Source organism: Myripristis murdjan, chromosome 12 (assembly GCF_902150065.1).
Source record: "Myripristis murdjan chromosome 12, fMyrMur1.1, whole genome shotgun sequence".
In the NCBI taxonomy this organism is placed as follows: Eukaryota; Metazoa; Chordata; class Actinopteri; order Holocentriformes; family Holocentridae; genus Myripristis; species Myripristis murdjan.
The window spans coordinates 23261347-23276395 of NC_043991.1; the positions used below are offsets into that span (position 1 = coordinate 23261347).

The 15049-nt window shown below is 40.4% G+C and overlaps 1 protein-coding gene and 1 long non-coding RNA gene across 2 annotated transcripts; both read right to left on the reverse strand.

Annotated features, from left to right (window-relative positions):
• Window positions 1–737: 737 nt before the first annotated feature.
• Window positions 738–8585, reverse strand: sdad1 (SDA1 domain containing 1). The gene is made up of 22 exons (XM_030066071.1): window positions 8366–8585; window positions 8110–8214; window positions 7927–8025; window positions 7691–7801; window positions 7059–7130; window positions 6082–6182; window positions 5932–5989; window positions 5772–5846; window positions 5538–5639; window positions 5371–5440; window positions 5162–5265; window positions 4675–4732; window positions 4533–4591; window positions 4366–4442; window positions 3466–3563; window positions 3274–3350; window positions 2650–2779; window positions 2401–2492; window positions 2078–2271; window positions 1517–1601; window positions 1183–1344; window positions 738–1041 (listed from the first exon to the last, which is right to left on the reverse strand). The coding sequence occupies exons 1-22, from the start codon at window positions 8453–8455 to the stop codon at window positions 994–996; spliced, it is 2067 nt and encodes a 688-aa protein (XP_029921931.1). The 5' UTR covers window positions 8456–8585; the 3' UTR covers window positions 738–993.
• A 566-nt stretch (window positions 8586–9151) lies between these two features.
• On the reverse strand, window positions 9152–14252 carry LOC115369075 (uncharacterized). Its single transcript, XR_003929108.1, has 4 exons — window positions 14016–14252; window positions 13617–13829; window positions 13227–13387; window positions 9152–10367 (listed from the first exon to the last, which is right to left on the reverse strand). It is a non-coding gene; the product is annotated as an uncharacterized LOC115369075 (long non-coding RNA).
• Between the last annotated feature and the right edge of the window lie 797 nt (window positions 14253–15049).

Here is a 15049-nt window from a genome sequence, read left to right on the forward strand (position 1 = left end):
TGGAAGATCAGAGAGGAGTTGCATCACCTTTGATCAAAGAAGTCTGTGATGATGCACAGACAGGCAGTGCAAAGTTCAGAGTTCATTTTTGCTGTTTTCCTGATGCTTACGCAGACTTCTTGAAGTTACCACATGAACCCTAATTGCTTGCTCACAGTGGTGAGACAATGATTTTTGAAGTGCCCATGTTATTCTCCATTGCGGTGAACTGATAAAACACCGGTCTGCCTCTTCCCTTTTCCCTGAGTTGTTTCATTGAGACTTTTCGGGGAATCATGAGAGGCCCGGTCTCCCCTGCGGAGAATGGAATTGAAGCCAGCTGTAATGCTCTTGGGACGTTTCTCAAGTTGTCTAGCCTGATGGGGAGCTTAAAAACAACCAAGCAACTGGGACACCTACAAAAATATTCCAATTAGTGGTGTTGATGTCAGGATAAAAGATCTGAGGATTACAGTCCAAGGTAATAAACTACTCCTACGCACAAGTATGGCCTCAACAGTCAGCTCAAAGTGTGCATCACTACATTCATAAGCCCCTTCAACAGCAGAGTAATAGTGATGAGGGTAAACAAACTCGTCATGTGACATGCAACTTCTGTAGGAGGATGTATCAACCTGCAATCCAGACTAATATGAATGAAAACGTCCTGAGTACAGGTAGCATGAGAAGACAATTCAATGGGAGGTTAAGAAATAGAATAAATCCATACCCTACTATAAAAACTTATATTCACACAGTTATGAAATGATTATTTATTTCAGCGCAATTTACACTTCTCTAATAGAGCCAATGAAAATAATACAAACAATCAAGTCACTGATAAGATTTTACAAGCCACTTAAAAGATGTACATTGTCATTTGATACTGTCAAAGGTCAGGTTCGTGACAGCCACCAAAAATCCCACTGCCAGGGTTCCACAGCAGGATGATAGACACGGAACAAAACGCTGAATAAGGCAATGGTGATGCCGTTCTCGTTGCCTCCACATACTCTATTTATACTGCTTCTTCTTTTTCAGGAGAGCATCTCGCAGAGCAATCTGGATAAAAGAGACGGTTGACTTTAATTATTTATAGCTGAAATGCAATCAAACATCTGTTTTCCCTGCAAAATGTACAAGATCATTCCAGCCACGCTGAAACATTGCATAGAATTTGCCTAATGGTTGACAGCGGGTTACCTGTTTCTCTCTGAAGGAGCGTTTGCCTTTGCTCCTGACATTTTGACTGTGCCTCATCATGATGAAGTTCTTCTTCCTCTTTTTCTCCTTGTTACTGGTGCTGGCGAATGGGTTCAACTTGGTTCGCTTCTTGACAAACTCCTTCCGGTCTGTCCGTCCAGCCTGAAACATCAAACGCTTTGTTACTTAATGTCTGCATTTTATAATATGCCCAAGACTGAGTTTGAGAAAAAACAGCATCTCAGCTGCATTGGGTAATCTGGCTTTTTTCCATGGGTGTGCCTCCAAATAACTGATGATTTGTTTAAATCAACAGTATGGGTAGAGTTATCACCTGTGCTGTTGCCAGTCGTGTTTCCTTGTCTGCTTTGGGTTTCTTGTGCAGTTTCTCAATATTCCTCAACGTCAGCAGCTCCCCTCTGAAAGGTTGAGCATAATCATTCAAATGCACACAACAATGGCATAATGCTACGAGCCAAGGGCTGAGCCAGCATTTCAAAAGTGATGGGGACAAAATGTTCAGGAGAAAGACTCTTTTTTTTTAAACATAAAAATAACAGCTTAGTGTCAATTTGTGGTAATTATTTTTATCTAATTTAACTTGAATAAGTTTGGTTATGTTTTGGTTATTTTCTTGATTTTTTTAAAAGTAATTTCTTGCTGATTTCTGGGTCACTCCTTGCAAATTTGCTTGTCACATTTCCCCAGGTGTTTGAAAGGAATCAAGTCAATTTGCTCAGCTTGCAGAGGTTTAAATAACTTGTGACAGGCATCTGAATGCAGCCTTACGCAACAGGAAGGGACAGGTTCCAGAGGTGAGGGGAACATGTCCCCCTCCACTGTGTCTGCTAGGCCCCTGCCTGATGCTCGAGCAGGGCCCAACCAGCCTGCTCACCTGCTGTCACCCTCATCATCATCAATGTCCACTGTTTTCCTCTTCTGGCCCCTGCCTGGAGCAGCGTTCACTTCCTTGGCCATCTGGACTAGACGAATCTTCTTAAAGTCATCCTGAGTGAGCAGCCTGCTGGCACTGACCGCTGCTGCTTTAGCCTTCCTTTCCTCAGCGGGCATGCTCTGGAGCTTCTCCGCCTGCAACAAACATGGAAAATTCTTAAATAACCTAGGTAGGTTTATGTCCAAATAGCCATCCTGATAATGTACAATCTTCTTTAATCCCCTGTCAGAAATACATATTGGGCTAGGCATGTTCATTCTCACCATTTCTCCTGTGTCTTCATCAGAGGAATGGTGAACGTCCACCCACTCACCATCTTCATCATCATCACTAATGCTGGCACTCTCCCAGCCCTCTGTTGCAGGACAGAAATAAACAGATATGTGTCCAGTATCATGCAACCGTTCCCTCCACGTAAACACAGAGCACCGAATGAAGCCAGATTCTGTGCTTGCGGCTCAAAATGTAAACCTTTGTAATCTAGCCTTGTCTGCTCAATAACATCTGCTCACCTTCATCCTCCTCTCCCTCTCCCTTCTCCTCCTCCACCTCCAGGACTTCAGCTCCGGGGATGTAGTCTTTAGCTTCCAGCTCTCCATAGTCTCTTATCTTGGCCTCTGCTGACGCCTCTGTGGGTCTCCCCTGAACAGAAAGACAACTTGTTGACTGAAGTTGTGTTTGGTTTATGATAAAAAGGTGTACAAAGGGATGTAGTCCCTGGCATACACATCATTACTATAAACTGGAAAGTGAAGAAAATGAGCAGCAGCCAGTGCTGATGTTGTTTATGGTTGTGGTGATTTTTCCCTCTTTGGATCAAATTCTCTTCCATAGCTCTATATGTTATTATAAATACATTCTAGGATTATGTCTGAAATAGTGTGGTATAGTGAGCGGCAAATCTGAGAAAAATCAGAATCCATTCTACTGGCATACTGATACATCAGTTGATCCATAATGTGGATACAAGATCGATGGACTTGGATATTTTGTTGATGAGCTATTTTATTAAAGGATATTATCTATGGGGTTTTCTCACTGTGGGTGATACACAAACTGTGACCACTGCTCTCAAAGGTTTGACCAAAACAGCTCTTTCTGTTTTGTTGGTAGAGTGCACAGAGATGTTCGCTCACCCTGTCCTTCTTGTGCAGCAATTGGGGGTTGAGATTCCTGAACAGCTGAATCAGTCCTCTGGCAGACATCATCACATCTGAGACAAATACAGAGAAACAGAGAAACACAAACACACACATCTGTATTAATTCCTGCATCGAGGACTGTGACAAAACAGCACAGGATGGTTGTTACTTGTCCTAGCCACCTACTTTTGTCTTTGTGAGTCTTATACTGGGCCAGGTCCTGCACAAGGTCTTCATTGATGGCGAGCGGACAGCGGGCTGCCACCTCCTTGATGGCGTTGATACTGTAGTCACAGCAGAGGTACAATTTAAAATTACATATAAAATGTACCACAAATCTGCATTGAAAAGCTGAGTCATAATTAAACACAGAGTCTCTTTTACTGGCCGGGCATGGCTGCACGTTTTGATAAATAAATGCCGGTCCCTATTAGAAGTTGGGTCAAATATTCACATTAAATTTCAACACCATTGTGAATGATCAGGCTGTTTAGTCACTGCTTGGTGACAAACTACAGAGCAGGGGTCAGCTTGTCCTGCTGGGGAAAAGCGCCTGTCTTTGGACAGCAGCTGTGGGTTTTCCTGTCACATCCTGCTCACTGTCCCGGGACATAATCAGCACTGGCTAAGGTATCGGTTTTGACTAAGAGTTTATAACTGTCAACCCCAACCCTACTGAGCTCAAATTATCTACACTCAAGAGACTCTGAGAAATATTTTTTTCTAAATCCTAAATTTTCAGGTATCTTTTGATTATGTTTTCTAAGTTTATGCTGAGCAAGAATTTAGTGCAAAAAGGAAATAAAGGCACCTCCCGAGTGGATGCAGGCCCCAAATACAGCCAGTTGCTTTTGATAATTAACACTAATTGAAGCCTGGGATTGTAATGCAAGTTTTACAGTAGTTTTATATTGGGCATGCACGTTACAAGTGAGGAGTATGTGTTTAATATTTATGGTTCCTAATTAACCAGTTCTCTCTGTTCTTTGGATTGTTACAAACAGGAAAGCATACATGACACATAAATAAGGGATTGTCTTCAAATCATCACTTTCAAGCCAAACCAGCTAGATGCTGGCTACCTACCCAACAGTCATCACCTCCCCGGAGTTCCTGTCAGTCACAAAGTTGTTGGCAATAGTCATGATCACAGGTTGGATAATCTGCATGTGTGAGGAGACATTGACTGTGTTAGAGTCATTTCAAGTCCACCTTGTTTAATCTGCGGAATAAACCTGTAGCTCTTGACGTACCTCAGGGGGAACCAGCTGGTGTGAAGCCTGGGCAGCACAAAGGAGAATCTTTGTCACTTCTGGAAAGGAAACACATTATTTCAATTTTCTCATCACTACAAAGCAACAGACACACACTTCCTGCAGTATAAATTATGGTTACCTCTTTGATGGGGCTGGAGAAACCTCTGGATGAAGGGATAGAAATTGAAAAGGAAGAGCTGTAGAAAGAAAACAACGCTGTGAATATCATTCACTGTGATAAGCTGTGCAGAATGCATTCATGTTGCAACCAACAATATTCAGAGTTTCAGACAAGGACCCAATACCACAAATTGAGAACTGATCACATGTGTTATTCATGATAAAAATGTAATTTTGTTCTAATTTAGTTTCTATCCCAAAAATGAGCCAACAGCAATAATAATAAAAAAAAAAGTTGATAACATCCATTCTACACAATGCACATTATATATAAAATGTTAGAAAAAAACAGGTCAATGTCATCACTGTAAATAGGTGGATGAAATCCAATCGACAAACACATTCTCCTACATTTGGAAAATACAATTTGTAGGCTATGGCATCTCTGTAGCACCATAATATTTTATTTACAACAGTGTTTTGTCATATTTCAACTGGCAGCTTACCTCATGGATCCCCACTAGTCGGGATATGAGCTCCATCATCATGATCTTCACCTCAAAGCGCTCTTTTGAGTCCTCCAGCTGCTTCAAGAGTTTCTCTGAGAAATCTTAACACAAAGAAAAATTGTGTGGTTAATGTGTGTGCTGTCTATCCTGGCCCCAGTGACCTTAGACAATGTCCCATGCTGCAGTGTTAATGTGAGCGACCGCACCTTGAGGATCATGAATTAGGTGAATTGCGGAGAAATTGAACACTTCTGGTTTCCTCTTTTTCTTGTGTTTCTGCCAAGATTGTACAAAAAAAAAAAAATGTTGATTTCACTGAAACACAAGTGTAACAAACTGAATAATGGCTTTAATAATTTCTAAACAGCTGCACCTTGAGGACTTTCATGGCCTTCTCCATCTTCTTTTTGTTCTTGGAGGTTTTCTTGCCAGTCGAGTATCTCACCATCAGGTCTCTAGCTGATGGTCCCTCTTCCTGAAGGTGAAAAAAAAAAAAAAAAAAAAAAAGACTCTGCATTTGTGAGCATGTTGCATACACATTATGGATTATACCTGTGTCTGAAACTGATCAATGTACTCCTGTATTAATTTTGTGTGTGCTACTTGCCTCTGATTCTGAGTCACTCTCATTCTTCTCATCCTCATCTTTACCCAAGAAGAATTTGAGTCCTCCTACAAGGATCTGCACAGGGAGAGAGACAGGTAAAAGACGGTCCAGTTGTTCAATAGGGAATAAGTTCAACATTAAAAACAAAAAAAACCCTTACCTTTGTCACCTTGGAGAAGCATGCTGTTGTGATGACATTAACTGTTTTGGCATCATTCCTGTCACACATAAAGAAAACTGTGTCAATGCCATGACCTCTATACTTTTCAATTTATTCCATGAAAATCAGTTTTCAAATTACAAAGCTCACCATATATTCCTTTTGTACAGCTCCACCATCACATCTAGAGAGATCTTTGCTGCTATGGGATTACTGTCTCTCAGCATGGTGTACATGAAATTCTGTAACGTCTGAAATGCACACATACAATATTAGAAAAGAAACAATAAGAGGAGACCATGTCAGACTGTGTCCTGTACTTACATATCACGATGAAGGTGGGCTTTTTTTTATTGTTATTTTATTTGGCATTTCACCTATGTCTTGCAATTCAAAATAAAGACAGGGAAGACAGGAAGAGAAAGGGTCTCAGGCCTTATATGAACCCATCACGCCACATTTGCACAGCATGTACCTTAAACTACACAGCTACAGCAGCAGTGGGTCAAGGCCGCAGACAAAGCATATTTTACAACATAGTCAGCCACAAGATATTCCTATACAATATAATCCTTATTGTCTTACCCAACTGTATACTGTGGCAGTGCATTCAATATTCAAAAGACTCATAATTAGCCATCATTAATAAATGGCACCATTCATCTTAGACATAAGAGACATTTATTGAGCTACCATCCATGGATGTTTCTAGCTTTCAATATCTCAAGTTGGACTCTCTGCCGAGTGTGTCATGTGTGGGTCTTTTTTATTAAATTCAGAACAACTTAGACTTGGACTGGACAATTGGACAATGCATTGTAGTGGTGCCATTACACCTTTTTTAGGATTTAAAAAAAATTATCATTATTTTATAACAATATTATTATACTACTACAGTCTAATAAACCATGCAGCCACATATGTTATGGTCTATGGTATATTACAGGTCATACCATGTGTTTACTTACTAATTAGCCAAGGGGCTTGGTCTAGCCTGTGCATTTAGATACCGGTGCCATTGATATTAATTGGCTGATTTTAAAGTGACAACACTATGACACAGGTCTCTTTCCTTTGGAAAAAAAGCAGATTTGTGTGAAGGGATGCATGTGTGCATGAGCACTTACTGTGTTGACCTTGTTGTTTTTGTGCTTGGCATTGATGTTTTTGATATCTGATACAATGTGTGTATACAGGGTCTGTGGGGAGAGAAAAGAAACTGCTTAAGTTATGAAGGGAGACAATGAATTTAGGAGGACAGAGGAGGAATAAGTGAAAATACAAACCTAAAGACCTCACAAAGACAGATGTCAGCATTACGCAGAAAGCTTTCTTCATTATTTCTTACAAATAATATTTAAACTGTTCCTACAGATAAGAAAATTAGCATTTATTAAATGCATGTACACACACTCACAAGAAATCTGCTTTAATAAAAACTACACTTTCAAAACCACTATTATGCTTCTGAGCGCCCACTCTTAAACACGTATGGTAACCATATACGGCAACAAATTTCGCATTAGTGCAGCAGAAGAAGTCAAAAAGACAGCAAAGACACTAACAAACAAGTGGACAAATACAGCTGCGATAGGACTTTGTTTCATCTACATTCTGAAAAGTGGCAGAAATAATAATTAACACGATTGGATCAGCCGGGGACTGAGAATGTACTATTAGACTATGGTCAGATGACGGTTTAGGCAAAGAAACAAAACTGATAGTTATTGTAAATACACCCAGAGCTGAGTGCTTTCACCTTTCTCAGCAGCTTGTCATGACACCGCAGAAGCTCAAAGAAGAGCTCCAGGAGGCCGGTCGGGTTGATCAGGTCCTTGTTCCTCAGAAGAATCAGCGCTTTACAGAAGGTCTGACAGAGAGAGGGAAAAAGACTGAATCACAAATAATTTGCACAAGGCTCAACATTCAAGTATTAAGTAACTGACTACATAAGGCTGAATAATGTTATTGCGTGGCTGAGTCCTGTATTCCCACCATTCGTAGGTCTGGCTCGAGGATGGTGTGATGGCTCAGGAGCAGCTCGGTCAGCTCTTGAGGAAAGGTAGACAGGTGCTGCAGGTAGCAGTGTCCCACCTGAAGGACAACAACAACTTTAACTACAGTCTGTGCACCGACACAGCATCTATGTTTTTGTACACTGACTCACAGGACTCATACCTGGGCCAGGAACATGACAAGCTCTGCCAGCTCCCGGTTAGGCTTGTCAGGCTGCAGTCTGAAGATCTGCACATTGGACTGGTAGTGTCGGTACTGCTGAAGAAACTGCGGAAAATATGAAGACACAAAGTCGGCAGCTGTTGTCGCATCACTGCGGCATGCTGTAGGCTCAAAGAAGTGTTTGACATCGCAGTTCTCACCAGCTGATTTCGGGCAACTTCATAGGACTCAGGCTAGCTAGTAGCTTAGCACTTACCTCCTCTAGGTATGACTGTGGATCTCTCTTTATCAGATTCTGTAATTGTGGTAAGTTGTTGGGCAGTTTGTTGTTTTGTCGCCCGGACATGATTCCAGATGATTTCCAATGTGTGTATGATGTAAAATGTCTATTATTGATACTTTTCACCAGACAAGCATGGCCAATGTGTAGGCTACCATGTACACAGGAAACGCCGAGACGTCACATCCGGCGAGGGCGGGTGCGCTTCAGATGTCGACTGGAACACGCCGGTGGCAAGAAACACGGTGTGCGCGCGCAGCATGACTTTTGGGAAATTAATTGGTGCATTAATGTATTCATTTTGCGACTGTTTTCATCTAATTTGCTTTATCGTTACAGACGTGAATGGCCGACTGTTATTAGTGATGCAACGCGGAGTGTCTGGCAGAGAAAAGGAGGTTGTGCCTAAGAAGTTCACCATCAGCTGCATCATATGAACCCCCACTTTACCCCTCTCAGGCATGCAGCTGATTATTGTGAATGTCCAGGGATCAGAAAACAACTCCTCAAGGCTTCTGAGTGATGGATCAGACTAAAATGGGCCGAGGACTACTGTCCTGTTGAAGAGACTTTTCATCAGAAAGTGCCAGACCTGCTGTCTGGAGCTTCTTACTTCCAACATGAGTGTCAAAGCCATTTTGATCTGTTCCCTCAAGCTGTGCAGAAGGGAGGCTTGGTGCTGTCGCACATCTGCAACAACACTGCTGGCATTCCCATCAAATAAAAAGGTGTACTTGTATGAATGAAAAATGCATTATTCATTTGCTAATCCATCACAGCTTTATTTCTTTTATAATAAAAAACATAGACCAGTACAAAAATCACTATCTGAATAATTTTCCACGTAACTGCTAGGACAGGATGTATTAAAATAAATAAGTGCAAATGCACAGCATAATAAACAACAACAGACTTGTTTGTACAGTAGCTGAGATAAATAAAATAAGATTTCTCAGGGATATTCAGAGAAAATGCTGCAGCTTGCTGGCTCAGACTGTGGCCACTCACACCAAAGGAAGCCTCTCCTAACAACAACAGGGGTGGAGGCTATTTAATTTCATAGGTGAGGGCAATAAAACATAACAAAGTTGCAACTATGCGTCACCTAAGAAATTAATATCATGTCAAAAAAAAAAAAAAAACAGAAATAGGGCAAACAGATTTTAGGCTACATATTGCTGTAATTTGTTAGTAAAATTGTATAATGTACATGAATCTCACCAAGTTATCTGGGTTCTCAATGTGAAGAAGGCTTTATTTTATTTTATTTTATTTTGTTGTTATCAATAGCAGTAAATGGGTAGATTTGGGTGTTACATTGGTTAGTCCTAACGTTTTACAATCTAGAGAGGCTTGATGACAGTTCAACATGTCACTCTGCATCTCAGCAGGTCAGTCACCTTTGGGCTGCAGACCTGAACTACTGACTGGAGGAAGGGAGGTGGAGATCTACCAGCTGAAGGGCAGCAAATATTCTCCTGAATCACTGATGAAACTTCCCATTTTCACAATTTCATGTTTTAAGTGAGGAATGTAATCAGCCAAAATAAAAGTAATGAATTATGGTTTTATTTACTTCTCACACAGAATTTCTCTGTATTGAAGCACAGCAATAAACATAAGTACTGCTGATCTTTTTTTTTTTTAATTGTCTAACAGCATGGCCTACATTTTCTTAGCTCTAATGTTATGAACTAATGCTTTAATAGCTTTAACAGACATTAAGGGATGGAGCAGCATAAATCTGATCTCTGATTGTGACACTGTTCCCATACTGTCAAGCACACTACATATCAGTTCAGGAACAAGGCTTAGTACATCATTACCTGGAGCGAAATACTGTTGAACATAATGTGAGGTATGAGTTCATCAAAAACAAAAAACATTGCTGTTTAGGTTGTTTGTCTTTTCAGCTTTGTTATTTCCTCTCCTCTTCTTCAACTTGGTGTTGACTGGAGAATCACATGAGGAGCTGCTCCTGTGAGGTGGAGAGAAGAAAAAGCCAGCCAGTTTATTATGGTGTATGTATGTCATGTCAACATTTGAACAAATTGATGTTTCAGTTAAAACTCAACAACAGCCTCTTTCAAACAAGCCCCTGTGCAGTTCACAACAAAAACAGCAGTGTTTTTTAGTCAGTAAGTGATTTCAGCACTTTAAGAAGTTTCATGTTATAACGTGATACATATATATTTTTTTTTTTCTGGCGTGAAACTTATCCTGTTATAACGTGAAACTTATCGTGTCATAACGTGATAACATCACATTATAACATGATAATATGTATTGTTAAAACGTGAAAGCTTAGATAGTGCAGTTTGTATCCATGGAGCCTGCCGTGCCCCCTCAGCTGATCAATGAGAAAGGAGGCTCCCGACCTCCAGAGGGTCGGACTCATTCATTCCTCTGTCCAACCCCATGCATTTTACAATCCTCCTTAATGTATGCATAATCTTCACAATATCATCCACAGTCCTCGATAACAACAGAATCTCGCCACGTTTCAGCCCAAGCATGAAACAGAATATGTTTATGTATATGAGCCATATTCCTCAATTAATCCATCCGCACACCGTGTAATGGGAGTTTTATGTTCTGTTTCATATATATGTTCTGTTTCAGTTATAATGTGATAAGTTTCATGTTATAACGTGATACTGGTACATATTTTTTTTTCTGCCGTGGCGGCAATACGCTTCCATAGAAAATGAACACAAGCCACCACTGAGCTGTGCTAATGATACTCACCACAAATATTAGAAAACCAACACTAGCAGACTACACTGAACTACAACAGTAACATTCACAGGAGGCAATCCAGAATGATTATGGTGCACATGTCCTAGACACTGGAATAAGACCCTCACAATGTAAAGTGTCTGTAAGAATATGGTTTAACCCCTCAGCTCAGCCTGAGGGCTGTCTTGCAGGCTGCAGTGTTGTACTGTGGCCAGCAGAGGGCAGAGTAGCCATGTTGTAAATTCACTGAGCTGCAGGTCAGGACATCCAGCAGTTCAGTCAGAGCTGAAAATAACCCTGAGGCAAAGAGCAAACACCAGGATGATCTCAGCTAAAGGAAAAAAAAAAGAGCAACTGCCTAATAGCTATGGTAAATCATTACTTAATCATTACTCAAATGTGTACTTTGAAATTTGATGTAAATGAGATTTTTAACAGAAACACTGAATAAATCTGTTTAGACTGACAAAAGTTTGTTATTAAAAGGGCAAAAAATTGGGTGAACGATTTACCAGACAGCTGTAAACAAAAAGAGGCTGGCTATGTATTTCCTGGTATTAACAATGACAAGGGAAAGGTAGTAAAGAGTATTGGTAGGGTGATTCAAAACTTTGATTCAAAACTCAATACTTCAGAGATAGATTCAGACCCAGTCAAACTGAATGCAGTTTTTTTTTTTTTTTTTTTTTTTTTTTAAATCAGATTGAACTTTGCAAGATGTCTTCAGTCCCCATTTTGTAGTCAGAAGTTAGAGCAGCTATTCAGTTCATGAAACCAGGAAAATCTCCGGGAATAGATGGCCTCCCAGTGGAGTTTTATTTACAAAAAAAAAAAAAAAAAAAAAAAAAAAAGGGCCCTGAAGCCAGCAAATTATTTACATCAGGCCAAAATCCTTACGTGCATCATAGCCTGGGAGACAAAATGCTTAAACTTAACTACCTCCAAGGTCTAAAACTGTGCAGCTGATCCTCGCACGCAGGACAGATGATCTTCAAGATTCTCACAGATAATCGGACAACAGTCCTTCCTCATGTACAAACACACTCAGTTTTTTGACACTGGGCTGATTTTGTATCTGCAGCAGTTAACAAAGTGTAAGAGTTTGGATACTTTTTTTTAACCTGTCGTTTCTCTAGTATTCCTCTTTCAAGTGTTGAAAAATAGTTTGAAAAATGTTTACCCAGTAGTACCCATTACATTAGGAACTCATTAAATATGAAGCAAAAAAAATGATATTAATCATTTATTTAGAGACATTAAACATTGGCTGGGGTCAAACTGACCCCAAAATAATTGGAGGGTTAAAGATGTCTGTGCTGCTCTGAATAGACCAGGACAGAGGGCAAGAGGGCAGCCTCCACTGGCCAAGTCCACACTTTGCCTTGACAGCCACCTCAAAACAGTGAAATTATCTGAAAATAAAACTAAATTTGCCATGCTTGATATTTTGCATCATACTACTAAAATGAATGGTTAAAATTACTCATTTTTCTATGTTTATTAATAGTACTACTAATAACACTAATAATACTACAGTAGAGCAGCTGTACTGTGCCAGTCTAAATACAACCCGTCCAGAAGCAGCCAGTCTGTATGTGATTGTGAATTAATTGCTGAGTCACTTTCAAACATGGATGCTGAGATGCAGAGAGTAAGATGTTGAACTGTGATCAAGCCTCTCTGGATTGTAAAGAGTTTGGAACCAGACAATGTAACACTTAAGTCTACTCATTTACTGCTGTTGATACAAATACAATAAAAACATACCCTCTGCTTCAAGTTACTTATTCAAGGTAGATTCAGGCAGATATACTGAGACAAGTTTCTCTATGAGCTTAACCTGTCAACACTTCACACTCACAATCATTTTTATTTCTGTTGCAACATAGAAAAAAATATTCTTTAGTTTAGACATTACTAGACAACACCATAAAAAAAACTAAAAACTATGAAAAAACTATTATCATGCGGTTGCATCACGAAGACATGTTTCTCAGACATTATCTCAAGTTAAATGGTTGTTTGTTCTTGTATTTTAGAGGTAGCTCGGTTAGCATTTGAGCTAGTTCAGCGCCATTTCCACACAATTTAATGTTACCTGGTGATGCTGGTGGAGTCTGGGAGTTGAGGACCACGGTCAGCAGGTATTTCTTTTTCTTTTTCGGTTTTTGTAGACAGCTTTTGCGTTTTCCGCTCAGAGAAGCTTAGTCTGGTAGGCTAGCATACAAAGCTAGCGGAGTCTGTGGCGGAGCTCTGAAACTTTCCATGTTCACAAACTCAACTTTAGTACCATAATACAACTCAGCTATACACGTTGTGTTACCGCCGGGGTATCTGGTAATAAATCTCATTGAAATAATATGTAGGAAATAGCGAAATGTAAAAAAAAAAAAAAAAAAAAAAAAAAAATGCAAAAGCGGAGAGCTCAGAAAAAACACGTCTGACCTGTCACAAAACCGGAAGTGGATATGGCCAGATGTAATACTACCTTGAGTGTTTTTGTGTCATCTGTCAGAACAATCCCCGTCATGCGCTCTCCGTCTCCAAGGTGATCCATATAAAATAGAATGTCAACATTCGGGCTCCTCACTTTGCTCCTGAATTTCTAACAGAAAGTCAGACTGCATGGCCTCTGCAACTCGACGCGAGAGATACCGGCTCTGCGTGGCGCTCAGCGCCGCTCCTCGCCGATCTTCAGGTACTGAGAGATACATGATGGAGACAAATTGTTTGCTTTGTCCCGTCGCTCCCGGAGCAGCCGGCCGCGGCTCCCGGAGCAGCCGGCTGTTGCTGCCGGAGCAGCGCTGCTGACTCCGCCAGCTAGCTAAAATGCTACTTGCTAAAAATAAAAGAGCGATGTTAAAACGGGAGATACAGTACTCGCTACCTGGTGATGCTGGTGGAGTCTCGGAGTTGAGGACCACGGTCAGTAGGTGTTTCTTTTTCGGTTTTTTTGCGTTGTCTTTGCCGCTCAGAGAAGCCCAGTCGGTAAGGCAAAGCTAGCATACAAAACTAACGGAGCTCTGAAACTTTCCATGTTCACAAACTCAACTTTTGTACCGTAATACAACTCAACGATACACGTTTTGTTACCACCGAGGTATCCGGTAATAACTCTCATTGAAATAATATGTAGGAAATAGCGAAATGTAAAAAACAAAATGCAAAAGCGGAGAGCTCAGAAAAACACGTCTAACCTGTCACAAAACCGGAAGTGGATATGGCCATCTATAACACTATCTTGAGAATTTATAGTGTCATCTCAGAACGATCACCGTCACACGCTCTCCGTCTCCAAGGTGATCCATATAAAATAGAAGATCAACATTCAGGCTCATCACTTTGCTCCGAAACTTTTAATATAAAGTTGTTTGGTGGTTTTTATCTCATGATCTCAATTGACATTTATACATGTTGCATTCCCTAATTTCTGATTGTGTCCAGTAATTTCTTGTCACAGCTCCGTTACCCGCCGCTTATCAGCAGCCTCCAGTCCACTGAGCTTCAACATTGCTTCTCTACTGAATACTTATCTAATATTATTATTATTATTTATTATACTTAGTTAAATTACTCACAGGGCCAGCTGATATGATGTTTACATGGTAGGCAGTGGTTACCCTGATCAGCACAGCAGCTGCTCTGTCTAATCCCGCTTCTCATCTGTGTTTCTGAATTAAGCTTTTGCCTCCCAAACAGCCCAGATGGTCAGCTCGCTTCATGTCAAATTCTAACTTATAGTAGCTTTTTTCTGTATTGCAGTTGGGAGTATTAAGTGCTGCCAGATTAAAATGTTTGAGACACTTGTCTGAGTACATCTGCCTGATATCATAATTCTTTTATTTATTTATTTATTTAGAGAGGACAGTGCACATTAATTAACGTTCCTGTAAATGTGCCAGTGTTAGCCAGAGGCTAGTT

Coding starts and splice junctions, on each gene's coding strand:
- sdad1 (XM_030066071.1), bottom strand. CDS start 8,455: ATGTCCGGGCGACAAAACAACAAACTGCCCAACAACTTACCACAATTA. Junction 5,990..6,081: donor CTGTACAAAAGGAATATATG/GTGAGCTTTGTA, acceptor TATGTGTGACAG/GAATGATGCCAAAACAGTTA. Junction 3,564..4,365: donor GGGGAGGTGATGACTGTTGG/GTAGGTAGCCAG, acceptor CTGTGACTACAG/TATCAACGCCATCAAGGAGG.